The sequence below is a fragment of the Ursus maritimus genome, unplaced genomic scaffold (assembly GCF_017311325.1).
Source record: "Ursus maritimus isolate PB19 unplaced genomic scaffold, ASM1731132v1 scaffold_15, whole genome shotgun sequence".
Classification (NCBI taxonomy): domain Eukaryota; kingdom Metazoa; phylum Chordata; class Mammalia; order Carnivora; family Ursidae; genus Ursus; species Ursus maritimus.
Window position 1 is genome coordinate 3,445,615 of NW_024423897.1, and position 25,937 is coordinate 3,471,551.

General features: G+C 36.2%; 1 protein-coding gene and 1 long non-coding RNA gene across 5 annotated transcripts in view; both read right to left on the reverse strand.

Annotated features, from left to right (window-relative positions):
• Positions 1 to 2,430: 2,430 nt before the first annotated feature.
• Positions 2,431 to 4,076, reverse strand: LOC103664485. The gene is made up of 2 exons (XR_569042.2): positions 3,762 to 4,076; positions 2,431 to 3,634 (listed from the first exon to the last, which is right to left on the reverse strand). It is a non-coding gene; the product is annotated as an uncharacterized LOC103664485 (long non-coding RNA).
• A 531-nt stretch (positions 4,077 to 4,607) lies between these two features.
• CREBRF (CREB3 regulatory factor) overlaps positions 4,608 to 25,937 on the reverse strand; it is a 55,180-nt gene continuing 33,850 nt past the window's right edge. For all 4 annotated transcript variants that reach the window (XM_040630284.1, XM_040630283.1, XM_040630281.1 and 1 more), the window contains 3 exons: positions 25,356 to 25,429; positions 20,245 to 20,367; positions 4,608 to 10,295 (listed from right to left, as the gene is read on the reverse strand). In XM_040630284.1, the coding sequence (XP_040486218.1) occupies positions 10,180 to 10,295; positions 20,245 to 20,367; positions 25,356 to 25,429 (313 nt within the window). In that variant the 3' untranslated portion in view covers positions 4,608 to 10,179. The remainder of the gene's footprint in view (positions 10,296 to 20,244; positions 20,368 to 25,355; positions 25,430 to 25,937) is intronic.

Below are 25,937 nucleotides of genomic sequence, written 5' to 3' on the forward strand. Positions count from 1 at the left end.
GCCTGGGGACTTCGCTGAAAACTCGGGTGGGCTCAGCCTCGCCTCTTGGTGTGGTCCTAACAAAACAAAGAGGAAGAAGAGAAGGAGTATCATAGGCGTTTCAGCAGTGGCTTTCCCCCATCTACTATCTAAGAGCCCATTCTAATGACTACATATTTTTTGCATAGAGGGGAAAAAGAGACGGGAAGGAAAGTATCAACTGGGATGTTTCTGGAAGGTGGAGTTAAGATTTTTTTGTATGTGTTTAAATTTTCTTATATTTTTCATATGTTGTACAGTGAATATAAATTGTAGAGCAAATGAAAAAATGAAAAATGTTATTACTACTTTAAATGCATGGAATTCAAGGCAGGTCTCTTAGAGCACTCCGTGTCAGTTCAACACATGGTCCAAGGGTTCTAAAATCACAACTGATGAAGTCCCCTTCCTGCCTGTACCTCTTCTACGGCTCCTGGCAGTTTCCTTTTGTGTACAGTTGGATTTATTAAATCTACCTCGCTAGAGTAGTTTTGATGGAAATAATGAAGAGCCGACCCTCAACAAATGGTGGCTCTTTTGTTTTATTTTTATTATTAAATAGTCCAAGTTTCTTAGCTGTTCTTCAAGGCCATCAGCCACCTCACCCCATCCCTCTCCTGGATTCCTCAAGCTCTTTTTGGATCTGTAGCTTTGGAATGGGCTGTTCCCTTTTCTTAGAATGCTTACCCCCTCTTGCTCCCACCCCATGTACTTTTGTTCACATCAGCAAGCATAAATTATGAAGACCTGAATGCCTAGCTGTGTAATTCTCTTAATCCTTCAACCCTACTTGAAATAGGCAATACCCCCGTTTTACAGATCAGTAGATGGACTAAGAGTAAGTAGATCGAAGTGAAACAAACCAAAATTGAACATCCCTGCCCCAGAGTTACCCAGCTTGAAACAGTGGCAGAGCCTTCACTGAGAGCCATGTCTTCCCTCAAAAACCAAATATGGCCCCTTGGGTAGTGTTGTACACACAGGGCTATGTAGCTTGCCCATCTTTGTTTCTCCAGTGCTCCACACACCACCCCTTAAGGTGCTCATCACCCCACTTCACCTACTAGGCGGTGTATTGCAGGCTTGGGAGTCGACCCTGCTTGAATCCTGCTGGACAACCCACTTCACATCTCTGTGCCTCAGAATCCTGAGGCTAACTGGTGGTAATCACAGGGTTGGTTGGAGGACTAAATGAGGTTAGTACATAAAAGCGCCAAGCACAGTGCAGTAATGTGGCACGTGTTTCAGAACTCAATGGGCATTAGCTGCTATGACATTACCAATATTTCTGGAGCACTTCCTATGTGCCAGGCACTTTGTACTAAGTTCTTAATGTGTGTCATCTAATTTAACTCTCATGACAACCCTATGAGGCAGAACTATCCACATTTTACACGTGAAGAAACAGGCAAAGAGTATGACTTGCCCAGTGCAAATGGAAGTGCTAGTCGAAGAATATGTGCATTTTAAAATTTAGATACATACTACCAAATTGCTCTTCAGAGAGGTTCTATCAATTTACACTCCCACAGCAGTGCGGTACAAATGCCTGCTTTCCCACGGTCTTGCCAACGTGCTGTGTTAACAAATCCTAGGATTTTTGCCAATTTGATTACGTGAAAAATGCCATCTTCTAATTTGCATTGCTCTTATCATGAAGGAGTTTGAGTGCTATTTGTATTTACTTTCTCATTTCTCTATTGGGTAGTTGTTCTTTCACATATCAGTTTCCAGTAGGATTAGCCCTTAGAGATGAGCTTTTTGCATAGTCTATGGAATTTCTTTTTTTTAAATTTTTGTTTCACATAGAATTTATCAATCTTCATTTTTTTAAAAGATTTTATTTATTTATTTGACAGAGATAGAGACAGCCAGCGAGAGAGGGAACAAAAGCAAGGGGAGTGGGAGAGGAAGAAGCAGGCTTCCAGCGGAGGAGCCTGATGTGGGGCTCGATCCCAGAACTCCGGGACCACGCCCTGAGCTGAAGGCAGACGCTTAACTGCTGTGCCACCCAGGCGCCCCCTCAATCTTCATTTTTGGCTCCTGGATTTGGGATTCAAGTTAGAAAGGCCTCCCCACCCCCGCCTCACAGGTTTTAAAGGAATTGCCCACATTTCCTTCTGTTACCTGTTCATTTATACATTTTGAGATATATATTGGCACAGAGCCAACTTTTTTCTCCAGAGTCTCCCAGTTGTTCCCACCCTGTTTTCTGAAGAGTCCATTTTCTTCTCACTGGTTCTGGATGCTACATTTACCATAATAAATTATGTTTGAATCTATTTCTAGACCTTCCATTCTGTTCTATTGGCCCATTTATTTATGCCCCCAAATGATAGTTTTGTTTATAGTTTTATGTGTTTTAATGTGTTTGGATTAAATCTTTCTGCCCCCCGCAGCATCTTCTAGCTATTATTTTTTTCCCCTATGAACTTTAAGTGGTTTTTTTTTTTAACCCCATTGGTATATTTTGAGATAGCATTAAATTTTAATTTAATTTTGAGGACTGACAGCTTCATGTTGTTGGCCGCTTCAGTTCAAGAACTTGGGTCTTTCTTTCCATTTGTTCAAGTCTTCTGTGTCCTTCAGATAGAAGCTCCCTATTTTACGACACATGACCTTGGGCCCCTTTCACATCTGGCTTCTTGCTGGAAATTCCTAGCAACTGATAGTCTCTCTATAGTCCCTATGCAGCAATTAAAGAAGAGAACATAGCTCCCTTTTTCTCCACTCTCAGACGTGCTCCCGTCTAACAAAGAGACCCAATTCTAAGCCCTTAAGCTAGAGGCTATCTTCGAGGGATAGATGTACAGTGTGGTGACCCACACTTTCAATCACTGACTCCTGCCAATGCTATTTTGCTTCCGTCACCTTTACCCACAGATCCTGAGATTAGCTTTTGGTTACTACATCTGCTAGTTTTTGGGTTTAGTTCTGGTTTTCAGATTCTAAGCCCATTATCTCTCCCCTACACAGATATCCATTCAATTACTGCCCGTGATGTGGCCTGGTCCTTTAGGAGCATGAATTGTCTCTGAGTGCAGGAGCAGCCCAGAGTTTGAATTGGGGCTATCACATAAAAGCTGGGTCTGAGGTGAGTCCCCTTATCTAAGTCTATTCTCTTTTGTAAAATGGACATCACCACCCACCACCATCACTGCGCCTTTGAGAGCTGAGTTACCGGACAGGAAAGCACCTAGCAGGGGTTTAATGAATGCCAGCCACCCCCGCCTTCTAGACTTCCTAACACTCTTATTATTCGAAACCTTTCAGCTGGGATATTAAAGCACTTCTGAACTTGGTGTTTCTGGCTAAAGAGCTCTCCTGGTTCTGGAATCGCTGTGCATCACGAGGGGCAACTGAATGACCCTTTAAATAGGTGCTATCCACAAAATGTTTAGTTTCCTAAGGACTGTACTGACCTGGCTCACCCAGCTCCTTAAAAGTTCCCAGACCATGATGGAGGCTCCTGTGAGGAGTGGTCTCAATGGAGGTCAAGTCCATGAGAGGCTATCTCCACTCTGCTTTCTGACAATGTCACTCAAATGAAGCAAAAAGAACTTCGAGAATCCTGGGATGTCATGAACACAAGCCTGTCAATTCTTCTCTAGCATACCTTACTGGATGTGGTACCTGTGTCCTTTCAAGTATCTCGGCAATAATGTACCCAGAACCCTTTGCATGTGTAACAGCTCGTCTTATTCACATCCTGCCTCCCCTCAGCAAACTGTGAGTTCCTGGACCTTACTGGATGTGGTACCTGTGTCCTTTCAAGTATCTCGGCAATAATGTACCCAGAACCCTTTGCATGTGTAACAGCTCGTCTTATTCACATCCTGCCTCCCCTCAGCAAACTGTGAGTTCCTGGATGTCTCTCAAATCTCCTTATAGTCCAGTACCTAGCATAAGTCTTGGCAGAGCTTTGAAGGAGCACACTGCTTCAGTGGTGTTCATTCAGGTCCTGACTTAAGACTCTGTATATATGGGGGCACCAGGGTGGCTCAGTTGGTTAAAGGTCTGCCTTCAGCTCAGGTCATGATTCTAGGGTCCCGGGCTCCCTGCTCAGTGGGGGAGAGTGCTTCTCCCTCTCCCCCTCCCCCTGCTCATGCTCTCTCAAATAAATAAAATCTTAAAAAAAAAAAAAAAAAGACGACTCTGTGTATATGCCCAGCCTATCTCAGAGACTTACTTTGAATTATTAAACACATACAAATGTTTAAGTCAGGAGAGACTCAAAACAGTTTATTTCCCTTGCTTACCCAAAGAATCAAAGAGGAAAAAATACGGGTAAACTAAACTGTGCTCCAAACTATGAAGAATGCAAATGTTTTCATCAACAAAGAATTCTCTGTAATAGTCACATTTCACTAGAGTACTGAAAAATCAGCCCCAAGTGTCCCAAATGTTAGCTCTTTATGCCCTACACCAAGAGAGGGGCAGCACAATCCACAGTTCACAGCTAGTCGCAGGCTGTCTGCAGTCTGGGATTTCTCTGCAGTGGGTTATCTTGAAGAGGAGCAGCCGGTTACCTTGGTAAGGGACAGAAAAGCAACAGAGAAAGGGCGAAAACAGGAGGCAAACAATTCAAAACCTTTTCATCTTTTTTTATTTTAAATTACAAAGGATGTTGCATACACTGATGAATCTGTATCTGACTAGAAGTGCTGAGGGGTTGGAAGGTGACAGAAAACAAAGGCAACATTTGAATTGCCTTTTCTTCTGAAAAGAAAAACTGCACAACTATTAACCAACATTTAATAGAATAATTTTTAAACAGCTCATGCGTCAACAAGATAAAATTCTTTCTAGACAAAAGACAAGACTGAATCCAATAAAAAGTTTCATAGCTCCAGTTGGGGGAATGGGGAAACAAAACTACAGAATATTTATGATAGCATTACAAACAGGATCCTACGCCACTATGCAAAAGAGGTTGCCACATTGTATGAACAAATGCTCTGAATTCTTGCCCTTCCGCTCTTCTTTTGTGACTTCTTATGTGCAGTCAGCCCTAGTATCACTGTTAATCGCAAATGCTAAGTTATAGGACAAATCCTAGGGAAAGAAGGTAAAAAAAAAAAAAAAAAAAGCAGGCAGTGGAATACAGTGTCATAAAAATGTGGTGGAAAGGCAGATACAGTACACACATACACATTTCTGTTATTTGGTTCCGAAAAAAACAAAGGGTGCAGGGCAAGACACAGTAATCAGTCCCGCTCCCATCCACCCAAAATTTAATTAACTACACCATTGTGTTTACATTGTTACGAAAGAGGCAAACCTAGTTCACCCAAACTTGGCACACTGAAATATCCAACTCTGATGTGCTTTACTAATCACCAAGTCTTCAATTCCAAAATACTATTTGGAAGTAGTTTTAAGGGTCTACTCCCTCCTACTACACCCTAACCTCTCTTTTTCTAAAGAAAAATGGCAATTTGGCATAATTCAGTTCCTAGGTGTAATTTCTACAATTTGCGGTCAGTTTACTAAGCATGAGGATTATGCTTCAACACATAATCCCACTTGCCTATGGAAGTGTAAAACTGTCAGTAGTACATTTTCATCATCTTTCCCCAACATGCTTATTCCTTAAAACGAAACAACCATTCCTACAGTTGACATTCATTGTTACATCCCAATGTGTTTGAAATATTAAAAAAACATGGAGTCATCTTCTCATAATGCCCTTATTAAGATTACAAAGATTACAAAAGAATCCACAAGTATTACGGCACTGTGTGAGACTTATTTGTCATGATCCAAGGGAAGAACAAGACTGCATTTCTGTGCAAAGTTGTGGAAATGGCCTCAGTTCCATGGGAAATGGTATTCCACAATAGACTTCACTAGAAGGATAATTGAAACCTTTTACTTTAACACTGAAAGCATAATTCAATGCATTCTCAAAATTCAAGTTTCAAGATTTGGAGAGATGCTAACATTCTCTTACATAATTAATTAGAAAATACTTGAACAGAATTGTAGGAAGACTATATAAAGAAAGGGAACATAAGCTTTTGTTAATTCCTGCTGAAGGCAACTTGAATTTGTTTCTTAGAAAGTTAACTAAATCTTAGCAGCTAAAATATTTTTAAATGTATGGAATAAAGAAAAGCACATCCATTCTTGACATTTTGGTGAATAAACTAACAGCTTTATTAATGAAGGCAAACATCAGATAATTGTATGAATATTATATATAAAAAAAGAAATCCAAACTAACAGCATTGTATTTCAAAAGTACTGTACTTCTGTTTCTTTTAAAGAGACTTGTCATCTGTTTTATAAAACAAACAAAACGGGTATTCTTCTCCTAAAAAATTCTGGAAAGATGAAATAGTCAATTTCAAGCTGATGAACTGAACACACCTTTCTTTAAATGCAGACTATTGCTAAGGAGCAAATCAAGTCAAGCATCAGAAAGAAGATGTAGGACAAATTCATGAAAGTCAGAAACAAGGGATGTAGTGAAATTACTGCTAGTCTTTCCCTCTCATATTTAAAGACCATTCAAAACTGGTCTTTCATACAAATATAAAATAACTATAAAGAGAGGGAATTGGAAACCATACCCATCTGAAATCCTTCATGATGTTTTTATAATTGCTCTGATTCTCTTACCAAAAAGGTCAAAGTGAAAGATTTAGGGAGTGGAAGGGAATGAAGACGTTAAGTTTAAATGTACAAGTAAGGCACAATATAAAGCCACATCATAATCTGTCATGAAGGATATAGGAAAGGACAAGAATCATACATGGTACAGTAGAACAAGCAATCATATTGACTGAAAAAGTGTGGCACCCAATTCAAAACTCAGACAAGATCTTAACAAGAACAACTGGACAGCATGCTTTCATATGGAGACAAACTCTATAAAGAATCCAGTGTATCTGAAACGAGGAAGAACGTTTTTTGTATTTTTTTTTAAATCATAGTAGTACTAGAGTCAAAGTTTATAATTGCTTTTGGAACAATGGGTTTATCTGAGGTGAATTCACAATGCCTTCACTTAAAGTAAGATTCTGGACTTCATTATGAGCTATCTGTATACCATGTATGAACACAGAAAACCTTTAGAGAGCTCTTCTCTAATGATCTTCACCCAAAAATACATGCCACAATTTTCAAAAACAGAACATGTACAATTGTTGGGGTTTTTACGTTACCCTTATAAGATTTGTTTGTGTGATACACTAAACGTATATATTTTAATGACAATAGAGGAAGCAGATTATTACTGGCATTAAAGTACAACCATTTCTAGACGGTTTTAAATGCCACAGAGTCCCCTGGTTAAAATGTAAAGCTGCACAGCTTGCCTATGTCATCTTTATGATAAAGTTAAAACAGCAAGAGGATTTAACTTTCACTCTACATTTTACTGCCAGGTTTTTATTTAGATCAAGTATCGCTGCAGCATTCTGACCAGCCCAGATTTAGCAGCAAATGGCAGGAATCATATAAAATGCAATTTTTTTTAACAAAGTGCTTTTCTAAGATATACATACATATATAAATAGGTACAAAATAAAGTGTCAACATTAAAAAGCTCAACTATTTAAAAGCTTTTAACTATTTAACTTAAGTAGTACATATAAAACACTGAAATGCAAGGATATGGAATCTACTAAAACAGATTCAAAGTCTTTTTCTTTTTTTTTTTTTTTGAAATGCAAGACCAAAAAATCAAATTCTGGTTTGCAGACAGGAAAAAGTATCAAAAACCAGAATTCCTAACAGAGCAGCTAGAAAGGGGCAATTTTATAAACCTCATCAGCTGAATCTCTATCATGAAGTGATTTTCACCTGATTGCAAAACTGCCACATTTTGGAACATGTTTCAATTTACTAAACACACTCTGTCAAAACTTCACGTACTTCTAAGTTATAAGCCTGTGCCTTGCCTTCTCCCATCTAAAAAGGAAAAACTTTAAACAATGAGCTTACATTCTTTTAAACCATTAGCTCTGAGCTTCTCATCTGTTTAGCACGAATGCACTAACCAGGTACATTTCCAGCAAGCACACGGGAAAATCTTGTGCATCACAGTTCGGCTAAGGTGTTAAGACAGTCCTTCTAGGAGTTTCCTTTTCATGATGTCAAAGAAGCATATAAGCAACATTGTTCAGTTGTTACTGTGTGTTTTAGAATCAAACTTTATAAGCTATAGCTTCATATGCTATGGCTTACAAATGGGGGGCAGGAGGGGGAAGGGGATAAAGTAGAAGAAAAGGAAACACACTAAAAGACAAAATATAATTAAGGAATAAATTCTCCAGGGGGTAATGGAGAAACAGTTGGAGAAATAGATAATTTTCCAGCAGCTAGGTCTGAAATTTTTGGTTTGTTTTTTTTTTCTGGCTAGATAGGATCTATTTTAAAGTATAGTTTTTAAGCCACCAGTTTTCAGAGTTCAAAACACAAGATTTGAGATCAAACAGTAAGAGAGACAGAATGGAAAGATCTGTGGGGAAGGTTTATAATGCTGCCTTGACACAAGAAATTTCTCATCAAGAGGTAAAGCTTTAACGCAGTTAAAACACTGACTAATGAAGCTGTTTTATGTGAGCAAAAAAGAGCACCTAAAAACTAAATGTGTTAATATTTCTCAGTTCTAGAAACTATAGAAGAAGTCACATGTAAGTTTGAAGAAGCTAGTTTGAAAATACCTGTACAAAAATATAAAAATCTATAAATTGTTTTTGTTTTAAGCTTGTGTTGATCTTTGAAAATATTACATGCACAATAATACATCAATTGGAAAAGTGGCAACTAAAGAATTAGATATTTTTAGCTTTTTTCTTTCTTTACATATATATATATACATAATACAATAAAAATAATCTGTATTTTGGTTGTTTGGTGGAAGTATACTACAATAAGCTAAATAAACTTTTTAATTTTCAAGGTCAAAAACTATTTTACCAATAGCTTACTAAAATGAAATATATTAAAATTTCCTACAATAAGTGCAGAAATAAAAAGACTTACAGACATCTAAATGGCCACCAACTTATCTACTATGGAAGCGAACTAGAGGAACAGCAAAATAATATTTGTGTGTGTGGATGCTCCTTCTGTAGATAATTGGACCCAAACAGAAATAAAATTCACAGTTCAGTAAGATCCCTAACCCTGACCTTTTCATTTTTCTTTTTTTTCTCCTTTTTTTTTTTCATACATTCATACAGTATCATGTAAGCTGTGCAAAACTTTACTTAGACTGGCAGTTTGCCATATCAGTTGCATTTGTCTTTGGTACAAAAAATAAAACAATCGCAATAATGTGCAAGTATTTGTCTTCTTCCGGTCAAGTACCGAAATATGAGTTTTCTAGAGCCATCTTTTTTTTGTTTGTTTTTTGTTTTGTTTTTTATACAATACACAGACTCTGTGGCATATATCTACATTTCAACATAGTCCTATATACATTCAAAAAATTTGAAAAAGAGTTGGAACAAAAAAACATTTAAACCCCATAATTTTTCCATCTATATATCTTGTGTTTCCTCATTAGGGTTTTCATCATACAAAATATTACCAGTTTTATAGTTTCCCCAAAATACAAGGCACAAAGAATATGCTTTTTTTTCTTACTTGCACAGACATTATATATATATTTATATATATTTATATATACCATATTGAGCTCGGAAAATGAACTTCTAATATGGCACATGGGCGTGAGTGCTGGGTTGTGCCATGTACAAGTGAGATTAATGGTTGTGGAAAATTAGAACAAAAGGAATAATTCTAAAAACAATCTAAACTGACGGTTTAAAAAAATGCTTCCTCAATTTTTTTGTGTGTGGTTCAGAGCATAAACCTGCCACAATATTTGGCATTTACTAGTATCTTCGCTCCTCCCAAATGTTTTACTTTAACAGATTTTTGCAATCTGTAGCTAAACATTTACTTAAAAGTGTGTTTCGATTCTGATGCCGGTAGCAGTTTTAACCATGGTTTGTTTATGCTCTGAAAATGCAATAATCAAGTATTTTGGATCATGCTTCACTTATGCTACTTAGTTCTTAAAACAATGTAACCTAATCGTAAATGTTTACATAATGCTAAACTGACATGCAAAACAGAATGAAAATTTACAATGAATAACATGACAAACACAGACATTTCTGACCAGTGGTCCAATGAGGCTGATTACACTTTTGATGTTGGTATCCTTAGTCCTACAAGGCCTCCAGTGGGATTGCCTTCTGCAGTCTTCTCTAACACTTGGTTAACAAATTCTGAGGTTTGCCCAGCAACTGGGAGACCTGAGGAAAAAGAAATAAGGCACACTCAGGCACAGATACGGAGAGGGCATGAAAGGAAGGTTAGGAGTAGGCAGATCTGGGGATCAGGGGTGGCCCCCAAGCTTGATACTGGGTCCCAGCCAAGTACTCTCAGCTGCTCGCTACTGCAAGCCAGAAATTAATTCTACTCACCAGATTAGAGCTTACAATTTTTTACATTAGAAAGGTCAAACCAAGAATGAAGAATCGTTAATCAGCATTTTCAAGTGCGGTAGATGACAAGCAGCAGCAGTCCAAATAATAGTCCAAACCCAAACCCCACACCTATCAACAAGCACTGTTGTTCCTCAACTGACCATATTCGCCCTGTTTTGCCAGCCAGTCTCTTCCGACTGCTCCAGCCTCAGTGCGTCCCATGGGTGGCCTTTACCCACCCAACTGAAAAAACTGACCTGAAGTATGTTTTATAACTCCTGGATTAAGTTTATGTTTCTTTTTCATCATTTTAAAGAAAAGTGAATGAATAAACAAAGTTGGAAGAGAAGAGGGAAAAAAGGTAGGAGAGTGTGTAAGTTTAATTTTTTTGTCTTCCTCATCTTCTACAGCTGAGGTCAAAGATACTTCAAATCAGTAAGTCAAATAATGGAGGTATAAGCATGTTTTAAAAGTAATGAGAAAATAAATGATTAACATGAAATGGAAATAGAAAAATATCTAGTCGTTGCTCATAGGAAGAAGTCAAAAGATACTGTAAAAAACAGAGAACTGATGCTATCTCAGCCATGTGATTAAAGGTAGCATGACCAATCATGGGACAAACTGATAATATGTACCTCTTGACTGATGGAATGACAAGGATAATCACCTATGATGATTCTTGCCAAAAAAATTTAACTGCATCTAGTCAGGAAACAGACAACTCCAGATGCTGGGACATTTTACAGGATCAACTACCTGAATTTTTCATGGAAAAAAAAAAGGCTGGTAGACTGATCTAAAGGAGACAAAAAGATATAAATAAATGCAATGCATGATCCTTAACAAACAAACAAAAAGGCTATAAAGGACATCATTGAGACAAATGGAGAGGTTTCTATATGGACTCCATATAGACACTATAAGAGTGTTGAAGTACTTGGGTGTGATACTGGGACTGTGCCTAAGTAAGAAAATGTCCTTGTTCTTGAAAAACACATGCCTAAAGTAGTTACAGATGAAGGATCTGTTCAGAAGTTACTTTCAAATACTTAGGAATAAAAATATGTAGATACAGACAAAAATAAAACAAATGCACCAAAATATTAACAACTGGTGAATCTAGTTGAATGATACGCAGAAGTTCATACCATTTCTACTTTTCTTATAGGATTGAAATCTTAAATGAAAAGTTAAGGGGAAAAAATTAAATATACATGTTATGTTAAAGATTCAACTCACAAGTCAAAAATGAAGAGCTTACAAATTATCAGAGAACACATACAAAACTGAAACTATAATAGTGGATCATACAGTGAATGATATAAAAAGGAAAAAGCCATATGAACAAAGCCTAACATCTTTTGATGACAAAACTAAAATCAAACATGTATCAATAAAAAATGACCCAAACTCACCTATTAAAAAAAAAAAACCTCCCAGTCTAATAAAATCCAACTTTATGCTATGTATAAAAATCTAAAAGTGAATTTTATGCTATACTTATCAAAATTAAATTTTAATTTAAAATGTTTTTAAAAGAGATACATCTAGTATAGGGTGATTCAGAAAGATTGAAAATTAAAGGGTAGGCAAAGGGATACTAAGCAAATATAAATAATAAGAAAGCTATATTCACGATTGCAATATCAGACAGATCTGAATTCAGAGAAAAAGTTATAAACAAGACCAAAGAAGTATGCTTTGTGATGATAAAGATGATAATAAATAATGAAGATCTAGCAGTAAGGAATCCTATTCAAGCAAAACCACAGAAAATATGAGAAAACTGAAACACATTAGCAGGGACCTTTCTCAGTTTTACAGAGAGTAAATGGACACCTTTTACAAAAATAAAAAGGAAAAAAAGACCCAATTAAGATTACCTAATCAACATATAATGGAGTCTTAACATAAAACAGAAAATACATCTACTTTTCAAATGTCCACAGAACATTTAATTAGGTTGTAATAAACATAACAAATATAAATGAATGTAACCATGTTAGGTAGCTACAAAAATCTTAATAAATCACAAAAAAGAGAAGTTAATAACAAAACTAGAAAATAACTGGAAAATTTTAAATCTTCCTCAAACAACTCTTGGGCCACAGAGTAAATCAAACCTAACATTTCAAAGTATTCAGAAAACAAATAGGACACATTAGAATTTATGACATATAGCTAAGGCAGCTCTCAGAATTTCAAGGGTTTTTAATTATATTAATGAACAAGAAAGAATAAAAAAGAACTGAATTAAGCATCGACCTGAAGAAATTAGAAGAACTGACGAATTCAAGAGCTGGTTCTTTGGGGGGAAAGTAGAACCACATGTAATTAACCAATTCAAGCAGCGAAGGCAAACACAGTAGACATAAAGTAAGAAATGAAAATGAAGCACTAGCCACTGATACAGAGGCTATTAAAAAAACAAAGACAATTTTAATAAATCTGAGGGCATGGACGAAGTGGATAATTTTCTAGGAATATACAAATTATCAAACTGACTCCAGAAGAGCTTGTAATCTGACATACAAATTATCACAGAGGACATAGATAAAGTTTTCAAAGAGTTAATCACAAAAACACACTGGACCAGATAGTTTCAAAGAGTATTATTCTACCAAATATTTAAGAAAGTTAAACTCCAATTGCTTTAAAGTGGTCCAGAGGGGAATTCTGGAAAGACTGTTGTATGGTAGCATAGATTTTTAAACTCCTCAATGCCCCATATAAAAACAGAAAATAAACAGAAAAACCATAAACCCATGGAAAACATTAACAAGTGACAACATATCTCCACAAACCCCAAAATTCAAAAGGGTGGAAACAAATTACCGAAAGTTACAAGACCTGTATGGCATTAACATTACCAATATTTGTGCAGGATGAATCAAGGGGACTAACGGACCTGAGAACAAAAGAAGTTGAAAACAGCCAACAGGTTACTCACTGGAAGCCACAGGAGACCAACATGAGAACAGCTGAAGCTATTAAAGACTGTCCAAATGAATGGAGTACAAGGTGAGTGTGAGAGGACAACAGTAAGATGCTGAGGGGCTAGAGCAGTCTAGCTGTGTGAACTAAAAACTGACCAACCAGGACTCCCTTGCAGGACAGGAGCCAGGATTGGTAAGAATCAAAATTGGGAAAGACAGGAACAACAGATATGAAATAAAAAGCTGGTCCAGATAAAATGGGAGAGGAGCACAGAACAAGGAATTTCAGAAAGCAGGCTACCACGTACACCTGCCCTGCCACAAGTTCCTCTTCTTGCCCTTGCTTGACTGTGGGCTAGCGACATACAAATGTACCAAAGAATTCCCCTCAAACCTGCTTTTGAACATCACCGCTACCTCCAATAAAAGCACTTGCCCACAGGTTCCTTTGTTTTTCTCCCACTAGCTCTGTCTGTCTCCTCCACTCCTGCTTTGTCGAACCCTCTCTCTTACTGCTCCCTCCATGTGGCTCCCTTCTAGCATGTGGGGACTTCATTTCTCTAGGGTAAACTTTCTTCCTGCTCCTCTCCTGTGTCCCCTTCTTAGGTTCGATTGAATGACCATCTCATAAACGAATATAAAACAGAGGACTCTAAAATTTGAAGTTAGGAAAGCAATCCCGAACTAAACTTTCTTTTCAAGGTTTAGAAAAAAGTTTTACATGTATTAAAGTCAAAAATCCCATAAAAAGTTATTGTAAGTGGGGCGCCTGGGTGGTTCAGTCAGTTAAGCATCTGCCTATGGCTCAGGTCATGATCTCAGGGTCCTGGGATCAAGCCTGCGTTGGGCTCCCTGCTCAGCAGGGAGTCTGCTTCTCCCTCTCCCTCTGTCCCCACCCCCTACTCATGTTCTCTCTCTCTCCCTTTCAAATGGATAAATAAAATCTTTTTTAAAAATGTTATTATAAGATAAAAAAGAAGAAGATTCCTACAAACAATGAAAGTGTGCCTGAAAGATATGACCATATCCCACTATTATTATCCCAAATGGTCACAACCCACTATTATTTCAGAATGAACTCAATGATTTTCAAAATGAACTAAAAGACAATAAAGAAAATGTAACATGAAAGAACAAAAATCAGAAATAGAAAAACTCAGAAAAGAATTGGGATAAAAAATTAATTCCTGGGGGCGCCTGGGTGGCACAGCGGTTGAGCGCCTGCCTTCGGCTCAGGGCGTGATCCCGGCGTTATGGGATCGAGCCCCACATCGGGCTCCTCCGCTGTGAGCCTGCTTCTTCCTCTCCCACTCCCCCTGCTTGTGTTCCCTCTCTCGCTGGCTATCTCTGTCAAATAAATAAATAAAAATAAAATCTTTTTAAAAAAAAAAATTAATTCCTGAAATTAAGACAAAACTAAAAGAAAATGGCAACCTATGGAATGGAAGACAATATTTGCAAATATCTTACCAGATAAAGGGCTAGTATCCAAAATCTGTAAAGAACTTATCAAACTCAAAAACCAAAAAACAAATAATCCAGTCAAGAAATAGGCAGAAAACATGAAGAGACATTTCTCCAAGAAGAAATACAAATGGCTAACAGACACAGGACAAAATGCTCAACATCACTCGGCATCAGGGAAATACAAATCAAAACCACAATAAGATACTACCAACTTACACTGGTCAAAATGGCTAAAATGAACAACTCAGGAAACAACAGATGTTGCTGAAGGGGAACCCTCTTACAGTGTTGGTGGGAATGCAAAATGGTGCAGCCACTTTGGAAAACAGCATGGAAGTTCCTCAAAAAGTTAAAAATAGAACTACCCTATGATCCAGCAATTGCACTACTAGGTATTTATCCAAAGGATACACACACAGTGATTCCAAGGGGCACGTACACCCCAATGTTTATAGCACCCATGTCCACAATAGCCAAAATATGGAAAGAGCCCAGATGTCCATCAACAGATGAATAAAGAAGATGTGGTATGTATACACACACACACGTATGTATGTGTGTATATATATATATATACACACACACACACACACACAATGGACTATTACTCAGCCATCAAAAAGAATGAAATCTTGCCATTTGCAACAATGTGGAAGGAACTAGAGGGTATTATGCTAAGTGAAATAAGTCAGTCAGAGAAAGACAAATACCACATGATTTCACTCATATGTGGAATTTAAGAAACAAAATACATGAACATAGTGAAAGGGAAGGAAAAATAAAATAAGATGAAAATAGAGAGAGGCAAACCATAAGAGACACTGCACTCTAGGAAACAAAGTGAAGATTGCTGGAGGGGAGGTGGGTGGGGGGATGGGGTAATTGGATGATGGGCATTAAGGAGGACAACTGATGCATCAGTTGTATCACTAAATTCTATGTCTGAAACTAATAATACAGTAAATGTAAACTAAATTGAATTTAAATAATTTTTTAAAAAGACAAAACCAAAAAAACCCCACAAGAGCAGCAAATAAACACGTTTTTAAGAGAAACAGGTGTAAAGGAGAAAGAGCTTTAAAATAAAAAAGAAATTAAGAGATTAAAAAATTGATCAAAAGTGAATTTACCTCAGAAAATACTAAATATAGGCAAAGAAGATCCACCCCACAAATAATAAGTCCCTGAACAACAACAACAACAACAACAAACAAAGCAAGGAGGGTGCCTGGGTGAGTCAGTGAGTTAAGCGTCTCTCGATCTCAGCTCAGGTCTTGATCAGGGTCATGAGTTCAAGCCCTGCACTGGAGACCACGCCCAGCTTAAAAAAACAAAACCAAAGCAAGGAAACAGGTCAAATACTAAAAAGATCTGAACTACATATTGAAAGAGCACAGTGCACACATGAGAATATCAACCTAAAACGACTAACCCCAAGACAAAGTCTAGCGAAATTACTGGGAATTAAAGAAAAAGAAAAAATCCTGTTGACATCTTGGCAAAAATAGCAAATGAGTTATAAGCAAAAAAAAGTTGGGCAACTATTAGCTTTTCCCCCCCCCCAATTATCAGCTTTTTAATAGCAACATTTTAAGCCAAAAGAAAAACAGTAAAACAAATTTAAAATAAGGAAAGAAAATGTGAGTCAAGGATTTTGAATCTGCTAAAACTGACTTTTGGATGTAAAAAGAATATACAAACTTATCAATATACAAGGCCTTTATATTTAAAAATAAAAAGGTAAAAAGAATCTTTACTTGTAGTGTTAAGTTCCTCCCTCTACCTGATAAAGGAACTGAAAATGATTTTAAAGAACATGAAAGGAATGCACTGAACGAATACATAAAAATATTAAAAAAGCATCAATCCATTTGAAGAAAATGTCAAGCAAATTCACCAGGACTTCCTATTTGGGTACTGAATTAATCTACGTAGAGGTAAAAAGTAACTGGTGTTGGGGCGCCTGGGTGGCACAGCGGTTAAGCGTCTGCCTTCGGCTCAGGGCGTGATCCCGGCGTTATGGGATCGAGCCCCACATCAGGCTCCTCCGCTATGAGCCTGCTTCTTCCTCTCCCACTCCTCCTGCTTGTGTTCCCTCTCTCACTGGTTGTCTCTATCTCTGTCGAATAAATAAAATCTTAAAAAAAAAAAAAAAGTAACTGGTGTTTAGGAAAGTATTGATATTTAGGATCTACTCTTTCTTTGCCTAAGATTATTCTCCATATAAATATAGCTTTGTTCAAAATAGACTTTTGACCTTTCAGAGTGTTAATTTTTTGTATAAATATACTGTCCTTAGTTTTGTTTCATTTTATACGTACTCTATTTTGATATGTATTTACAACTCTACTTTTGCATTTTCAATTCATTCTACTATTCTATGAAGTTACCTGGTCACTATTTATAAGTCATTTTCCAAAGCTTAGCAAAAAGAATTAACTACTGATAAGAAATAATCACTGAAATGCCACACCATTTGGAATACTGAAACAGAAAAATTGTATCTATTTTGTTAGTCAATTATATCACAAAGAATCATCAAGTTAATACTATGTTGTAAACATGCAACTTAAGCATTTGACTAATTTTTTTTTTTAAAGATTTTATTTATTTATGTGACAGACAGCCAGCGAGAGAGGGAACACAGCAGGGGAGTGGGAGAGGAAGAAGCAGGCTCCCAGCCCAGGAGCCCGATGTGGGACTCGATCCTGGAACGCCAGGATCACGCCCTGAGCCGAAGGCAGACGCTTAACGACTGCGCTACCCAGGTGCCCCGCATTTGACTAATTTTAACTGGCTTTGTCATGAACAAAATCTTCAATTTTCTAAAACATGAATGATGGCTTACAGGAACAAGGTGGAAATAAAACTCTTTTTAAAAAAATCTAAATGCTGGGACGCCTGGGTGGCTCAGTCGTTAAGCTTCTGCCTTCGGCTCAGGGTGTGATCAGAGTCCTGGGATCGAGCCCCACATCAAGCTCCCCCGCTGCGAGCCTGCTTCTTCCTCTCCCACTCCCCCTGCTTGTGTTCCCTCTCTCACTGGCTGTCTCTCTGTCAAATAAATAAATAAAATCTTAAAAAAAAAAAAGACAGGAAGGAACAAAGGGAACTTAAAAAAAAATCTAAATGCTGAAGATGTAATATGGTAACATCGACAACTGATACTTATTGAGTATTGCGAATTTATGTGATCAGCAGGGTGCTAAGTGCTTTATATGCACTCTTTCCATTTAATCCACCCACTGTCCGTATTTTACAGATGAATAAAATTAGGCTGAGGGAAGTGAAGTCATTTCCCTAGGGTCCTCACGTAGTAAGTGGCAGGGCCAGGAGTTAAATCTAAAACTGATTAAATGCTCTGATTTTAACCACTACAACAAACAAGCTTTTGTTTTTTGAAAATATGATTTTAATTTTTAGACCAGTGGTTACTGCTAGAGTCACAGAGAAACCTAGCCTTTTTTGGTAAAAAGATAGGAAACAAGGCATGCACATCTAAGGTACCTTAAAATAAAGAAATGTTTCAAGAATGAAGATAAATGCTCAAAAGTGTTAAATGTTACAAAGAATGTCAAGACAAAGAAATTCTCAAGTAAGCCTACTGGATGAAGTGATTAGCGGGCCACAGGTGAACTACTCAGGTCAAATTCTACAGAGATGGGTGTCAGATTATAGGGCTAAGTGACGGCATGTGGAGGTACTGTGAGCACTGGAACTCGAAGAACTTACTTCTATGCCTGGTTCGGCCATTTATTAATTGTAAGACATGGCAAGTTACTTTAATACCTTGCTGTGTTTCTAATTCCTCGTTTGTAAAAATCAGAATAATACCTCCTTCACAGAACTGTGAAAGTAGATGACTAACCAACCTTAACAGACAGATCCTGGATCACAGTAAATACCCAGTAAACGTTAGCTGTTTATCCCTTCCTAACACCTAAGGAATTCTTTCCGGGCTCTTGATCTCTCCTTTAAATCTTCTCCTTTGGCCTTCAAACATGAATGCTGTCATTCAAGAAACTCTATATGCATTGTTAATTTTATTAAAGATTCCAAATTATTCTTCAAAACACCAGAATACTTCACATTCAGTATGAACACAATGCTTACAAGAGAAACTAGTAATTGCAAAGGCATGTGAAACTTACTAATAAGTGCATGGAAGCATTCAATGTATATTTATTTTTTAATTAAAGAAAATGCAATCATTTTGGTACCTGTGAGAAGTATTTCTGTGTAAACAGAAATAAACTATTGCTCACTCTCCTCCATCTAAACATCCTGGTTTCTTCACAGCAATTGCCACCATTTGTAATTTTTTTTCCCGTTTATTCTTCGCCTTCCATTTTTAGACTACAAGCTTCCTAAGAGTAGTGACCAAATCTCTATTATTCATCCCTGTATCCCCCAACACCTGACATATAGTAGGCATTGAAGAAACTTTGATGAATGAATTTATAGTAACTGGAAGAAGAATTGTCTTAACGGAAACACAAAAAAATTCCAAGATATTTACAATTTTTAAAAAATAGAACAATTTATAGTGTTTGTTACTCTAAAATTCAGGTAAGTATCTAAATAATTATTAAAAAGTAAGCTCAATTCCTTTAAGTGACCTGATTCAATACAAAGTCAGCATCCTGGGAAAAATGAACTGGAAGAAAATTCTCAGGTAACTGAAGTTTGGCCACTCTACACAATGACTACATAAGAACCAGTTTTTAAAGACAGCCCTAGAATAAATATTGCTAAACAAAGAATATATAAAACAGCTGAGCTAATTTTATGATGCTTCAGGGTTTTCATAGATTGCACTATACTGCAATGTCCTTGGGATGCTACTCATCTGTAAGGTGATCTGCTCCTATGGCAGCTAAGCTCTTGCACCTCCAGAGTTCTCATGTTTGTATTAGCTACCTCTCCCCTCCCTGTCAGGTAATGCTCTGCCTCTGTTCCTCCTCATGTTATATAATCTGTTCAGGGAAAAAAACCCAGATAATTAAGTTTATTAGAATCCTGTGAACTGTATTACTGAGTATAACATATAGGTAAGAACCTCAACCAAAGTATAAATTGTAGGCTTGACAGCTCAGGGATCTTTATTTTTCCCATAAAAGATTAAAGTTGCTAGAAGTTCACCTATCCTAAGTGTTAAAACAGTTCAGTGATGAAGTCTAAATAACGTATTGTGGTAACTAGCAGTACATGTTTATGAATGCAAAATCTCAAAAGGACAAAACAACTTGTAAAGAAAAGTAACTACAATAAGAATATTTGAGTTTTTCCTTAAAAGAATGTTTAGTATCTCTTTAAATCATATATCTTACACTACATGTTACTGTTACAAATTTATCCAATATTCTTCTTACCAAGAGTATCTTTAATGAGCATTTCAAGCTTCTGCCCCATGTTGGGTCCTCTCTCCTCTCTTGGATTCTGTACTCGGTTTACAATCTCTTGCTTGATGGAGTTGATTACAAACAATAAATTATCTGGAAGACAGAACAAGACACTTGGAACATGTCACTAACATGGAAGAATTTGCTTCTTACTGTGTAATAACAGTTACTCAGTTAAAAAATGGAGAATTTGTAAGAAAATATAAAGTAGTGATGGTTATAAGCTTTTTTTAAAATTTGATTAGCCAACATATAGTATATCATTAGTTTCAGATGTTGAGTTTGGTTATAAGCTTTTTTTATCCAAAGAAACTAATTTCAAATGATGTGTCGGTTTTGATGACACACTGTAGACACGTTATCAATGTCTACTATGCTGTAAGCAACTTGACTTAATTGTCTTCATGGCTTTAAGACCTATGATAGTGCCTGTATATTGAATCATAGGATCTTAATAAATGTTTATTAAATAAATCAAATGAAGTCCTTCAAGTCCTCCAAAGACAAAACTTTAAAAACTATCCCCAGTTTAAGAGAGTCAACCAAAAGTAAATAGAAGGAGGTAAATAATAAAGAGCAGAAATCAGTAAAACAGCAGAAACATAATACAGAGAAAGTTAACAAAGCTGAAAGTGGTTCCTTAAAAAGAAAACAAAATTGATATCCACTCCCACCCCCATCCGTAGCTAAACAGATCGATCACCTATATCTGGAATGAAAAGGGGGTTATCACTTAAGAATCTAGAGCTATTGAAAGGATAATAAGAAAATGCTACGCCAACAAATTCAACAACTTGATAAAAATGGTCACATTTCTTGAAAATGTAACTTAAAAAAATTGACACAAGAAGAAATGAAAAATCTGAACAGCTTATTTCAAGTAAAGGAATTAATTTATCCAAAAATATTCCCAAAGGAAAACCCAAAGGGTTTTAATGGAAAAGTGTATCAAATATACAATGAAGAAATAAAATTGATCTTATTAAACTTTTCAAAAAAGATGATGATCATGGCACAATTCACTCTATAAGGCCAAAATAGCCCAAATACCAAAACCTGACAAAGACATTACAAAAAAAGAAAAACACAGACCAATATCCCTCTTGAATATAGACACACAAATCCTTAACAAAATATTAACAAAAGAATCCAACTTAAAGTTTTAGAATCTTACAGAATATTTGCAATAGACTCTAAAATAAAAAGGACAATATATCACAACCAATAGAGCTTATTCCAAGAATACAATGTTGGTTTAATATTCAAAAATCAGTTAATGTAACTTACCATATTAAGAGGTAAGTATGTAATATATTACCAGAATAAAGGAGAACAATATGATTGCTCCAACAGATGAAAAGACCGTATGACAATATTCAACACCCATTCATGATAAATGAAACTAGAAAAAAAAGAGAACTTGAAGTGATAGAGGGCATCTCATCTTACAAAAAAGCCTACTGCCAACATCATACTTTAAGGTGAAAGGCTCCCCACCCCCGAGATTGATTTTTTTTTTTTTTTTGCCTTATTGCAATATCTAGGACATTGGACAGACATGGTGATTGCCTTGTTTGCAAAGGCATAAATATAAAAAAAAAAGAAATAAAGCCATCCCTATTTGCAGATGATGATTGCTTAAATAGAAAATCATAGGGCATCTACACACCTACCACTGGAACTAAAAAACAAATTTAGCAAGATAATGAGATACAAGAATAATATGCAAAAACCCATTTTATATATTAGCAGCAAAGTTAAAAAATAAAATTTCAAAAATGATTCCATTAACAGAGCGCCAAAAAATATAAAATACCCAGTAATAGATCTAACAAAGATGTTAAGCATTCTACACTGAAAACTATAAACAAGGCACAAATTAAAGGAGACTTAACAAATGGAAAGAGATACTAAGTTCATGGATTAAAGACTCCATTTTGTTAAAATGGTAATATTTCTCCAAATTAATCTACAGATTGAAAGCAGTCCTAATCAAAATTTTGGTAAGCTTTTTTGTAAAAAGTGATTCCAAAATTTTTATGGTCATGTAAATGACCTAGAATAGCCAATGCAACTTTGAAAAAACAAAACTGTAGGATTAAAAAAGAACTACACTTACCTGACTTAAGATTTACTATAGAACTACAGTAATCAAAATAGTTTGTATCCGCATAAAGGTAGACAAATGATCAATGAACAGAAGAGAGAGTCCAAAAGTAGACTCATACGTATAGGGTCAACTGATTTGACAAAGGTGAGAAAACAACTAAACAGGAAAAGGAAATTCTTTTTAATGAATGGTGTTTGATCAACTGGGTATTCATATGGAAAAAAACAAACATCAACTCTCACCCCACACCATTAATAAAAATTAACCTAAAACGGATCATAAACTTAAATGCAAAACCTAAAACTATATGAATTCTAGGAGAAAACATACAAGAAAATGTTTGCATTTTGGAGTCGGCAAAGTTTTTAAGAACACTAAAAATATGAAATATAAAAAGAAAAACTGGCAAATTGGAGTTCATCAAAATTAAAAATGTTTGCTCTTTGGTAGCTCTTGGGGTTACCCCAGTTTTCCATAACTTGGTTCATTTTCCAACTGGGGATGTCTAAGGGACGTCCCTTCTCAGTGTGGTCTTTTATATTTACTTAGGCACTTGAGCTTTAGCAGAAATGATGATGAATTCATTAACTCCTGTGTTTACATACTGTTTGCTAACCCTTCTCCCTCTAACTGCCAAGTAAGTTCCACTGTAACATCTTAAATGGTATAAATTGTTTAATTCTAAAATAAAGGAGTTAGGCAGGGTATTGTGCTGTGCTTAATTCTATGTAGTACAAAACATATAATGCAGAATAACTAAGATCTTCAGAATATAAATAAGTAAACAAAAAGAATAAGGATAACGGAGTAAATGTTTCATAAAGTTTATTTCAAGATTCTTCCTGTTTCAATTTTTTAATGCTACAATATCCCTCTCCTTGTATGAAATTACAGTAGTTGTAGATGACGTTCTTCTTAAAGTCTTCACCTGGCAAAATATAAAGTTGGCAACCCTATAGTTCCCAAATCCCAAATTCTTTTTCAAATGTCACTGACTTGTGAATTACAAATCACAGAAACTATTGGGTTAATAGGTGGGCAGTGTATAGTAAGCGTTCCACAAAACAATAACAGACCAACTGACAGGTATTTCGAGGAATTGAGGGCACCATTCTCTTGAGAGATGTACCAGAAACTCCAGGAAGAATTTTCAAACTACATGTGGCAAACTGCATGAGAGCATCTCATGGGTTCTGAAATGACTTCTAAACAAATAGTTAAGGCTGGCTGTTCTTTCCCAGAAACTGGGGAAGAGGAGCTAGTAAAACAGAAGTGAAGACAAATAAATGAATGAGAAGATCCTCTTCCTTCATGCTAACTGAGAAGAAAATGGTACCTTTTTAAAGATGGGCCTTTTCCTACATGAAAATATAAGATGCTTTAAGTCAGCTTTAGAAACAAGAAAAATTTAAGACAGCTATCATAACTCAATTTGAGATAGAACAACACATCCAGAAACACACATATTCCTGGCCCTTACCAACTCCCCAGGTGTTCCCTACCCCAGAATATATTTACGTCACAGACCAAAGCATGTGTGTGTGGGGGGGTGCATTAGCATATATACAAATGCAAAAATATCTGGCTATACATAATTATGGATATACATATATACATAATTATGGATAAATACATTAACTGAACAACACACAGATAGATGCCTACAACTGTCCAAGGAAACACAGACCCAGAAGGCTCCCAATGGCCAACCACATCTCCCTGCAGCCTAAGTTATCTGGTTCTAAAATGGAATAAGAATGCCTAGGATATTGTAATCATTATGTGTATATATACTCACAGAGCTCAAGGTCAGAATGCTTCAACAGCAAGAAAGAATAATAGGAAAATGGGTAGAGTTCCTTTTCAACAAACCAACTATTGTTTTACCTAATTCATTTACCTGATGAGAATTCCTGAGTGACCATTAATATATAAAACCATCAGCTCATTTCACAAGTTGTAAACTTCACAATAGGAAATCCTCTTTCTGTCCTCATAAATGGAAACAAGATAATCAAGACAAAGAATTAAGAAAACTACACAAAGTTTACTGAGCACCTATGTGCCAAATGTCATGTTGGACTTCAGAAAATCTCTGAAAACAAATAATAACTGATCATTTTGCCACTCATCCACTTTCAGATACAACTTATTCCTATAAGCTATACAGTGAAGAAGACAATTATGATACCAGGCTTACGGAACAGTAAGACAGCAAGGAGGAAAGGAAAGGTGGTTCTTATTACAGAAGATCAAAACCAGAGCTTTCCAAACCTCTAGTGTGCTGTAAAAGGGTTGCAGGTGTTTAACACACAAAATCCTTTCAGTCCATAAGGGCCTCTGCTCCCATGAGCAGCCTACTCTGATAAATTCCAGGATGCCTTAGAGATGGTAATTTTTACATGTGCCATGCTGTGAAAGAGTGGGAGGTACAGATCTAAACCAACAATTCCCAAATAAGTGCTAAGATAGTTGCCTAGGAGTAATATGGGGTAGTGTTAAAAATGTGGACTGTTGAGTTCTACTTGCACAAATTCCAATTCATGGGATCTGGGGAGAAGCCCAGAAATCTGTACTTTTAACATGTACACAGATAATTCTAATGAGCAGTCAAATTTGTAAAATACAGACCTAAATTATCCACTCAGAGATTAAAATAAACACTAGTCACTAAAACTGGCTAACACGGCAACACAATTGTAAAATGAAGTAGGAGTTTACTGTGGTCACAAGTAGACAAGCTCTTTAGGGTAGAGAGGAGATTTGGCACAGGGAGCCACAGATACAAACAATCACTAAAAGAACATGAAGGAATAAGAATGAGTACGTAGCTTACTGAATGAACGAACAAAAAGGAGGCTGGCCTAAAACTTGGCAAGATACAGGGAAAGCAAATAACAAAACCAAAGAAAAAGAGAGTGGTCGGCAAAGTAATAGGAGATTAATCAAATTCTTAAAAGTTTAGGTTTACCATATTCTGTGTTGAGGCCCCATAATTTCACTTTATTAGCTTCATACTGGGCTTTTTTCTTTAATCGACAAGCCCTGTGAAAGGAAGGAGCAATTAGTTCACTTCTTTTTTTAAGTGAACATTCAGAATATACTTCTTCTTGCTGCTGTCAAACATATTCTAATAGCAACCAAAAATCACTGCCCATTGATGTTCATATCAAGGAACTCAGTTTCCAAAAAATATGCAATATATCATTAATCCAAACTGATTTTAAAAAATTTTAGCATACATCCAAAAATAAAATTATGACGAATACACTAAAATAAACAAAAACTGATAATACCAAGAAAATGTAAAGTAAGTAGAAACATCATATGTTGCTAATTGGGATATAAAATACTACATATTGCTACTCTGAAAAACAGTAATTTTTTAAAAAATTTATTATTTCAGAAATAGCTACTTTGGCAATTTCTTATAAAGTTAAACATATACTCCTGGGTATTTACCTAAGAGAAATGCAAACTTATGTTCACGCAAACACCTATAAGTGAATGTTTATGATGGCTTTATTCATAATTGGCAAAAAGTGGAAGCAGT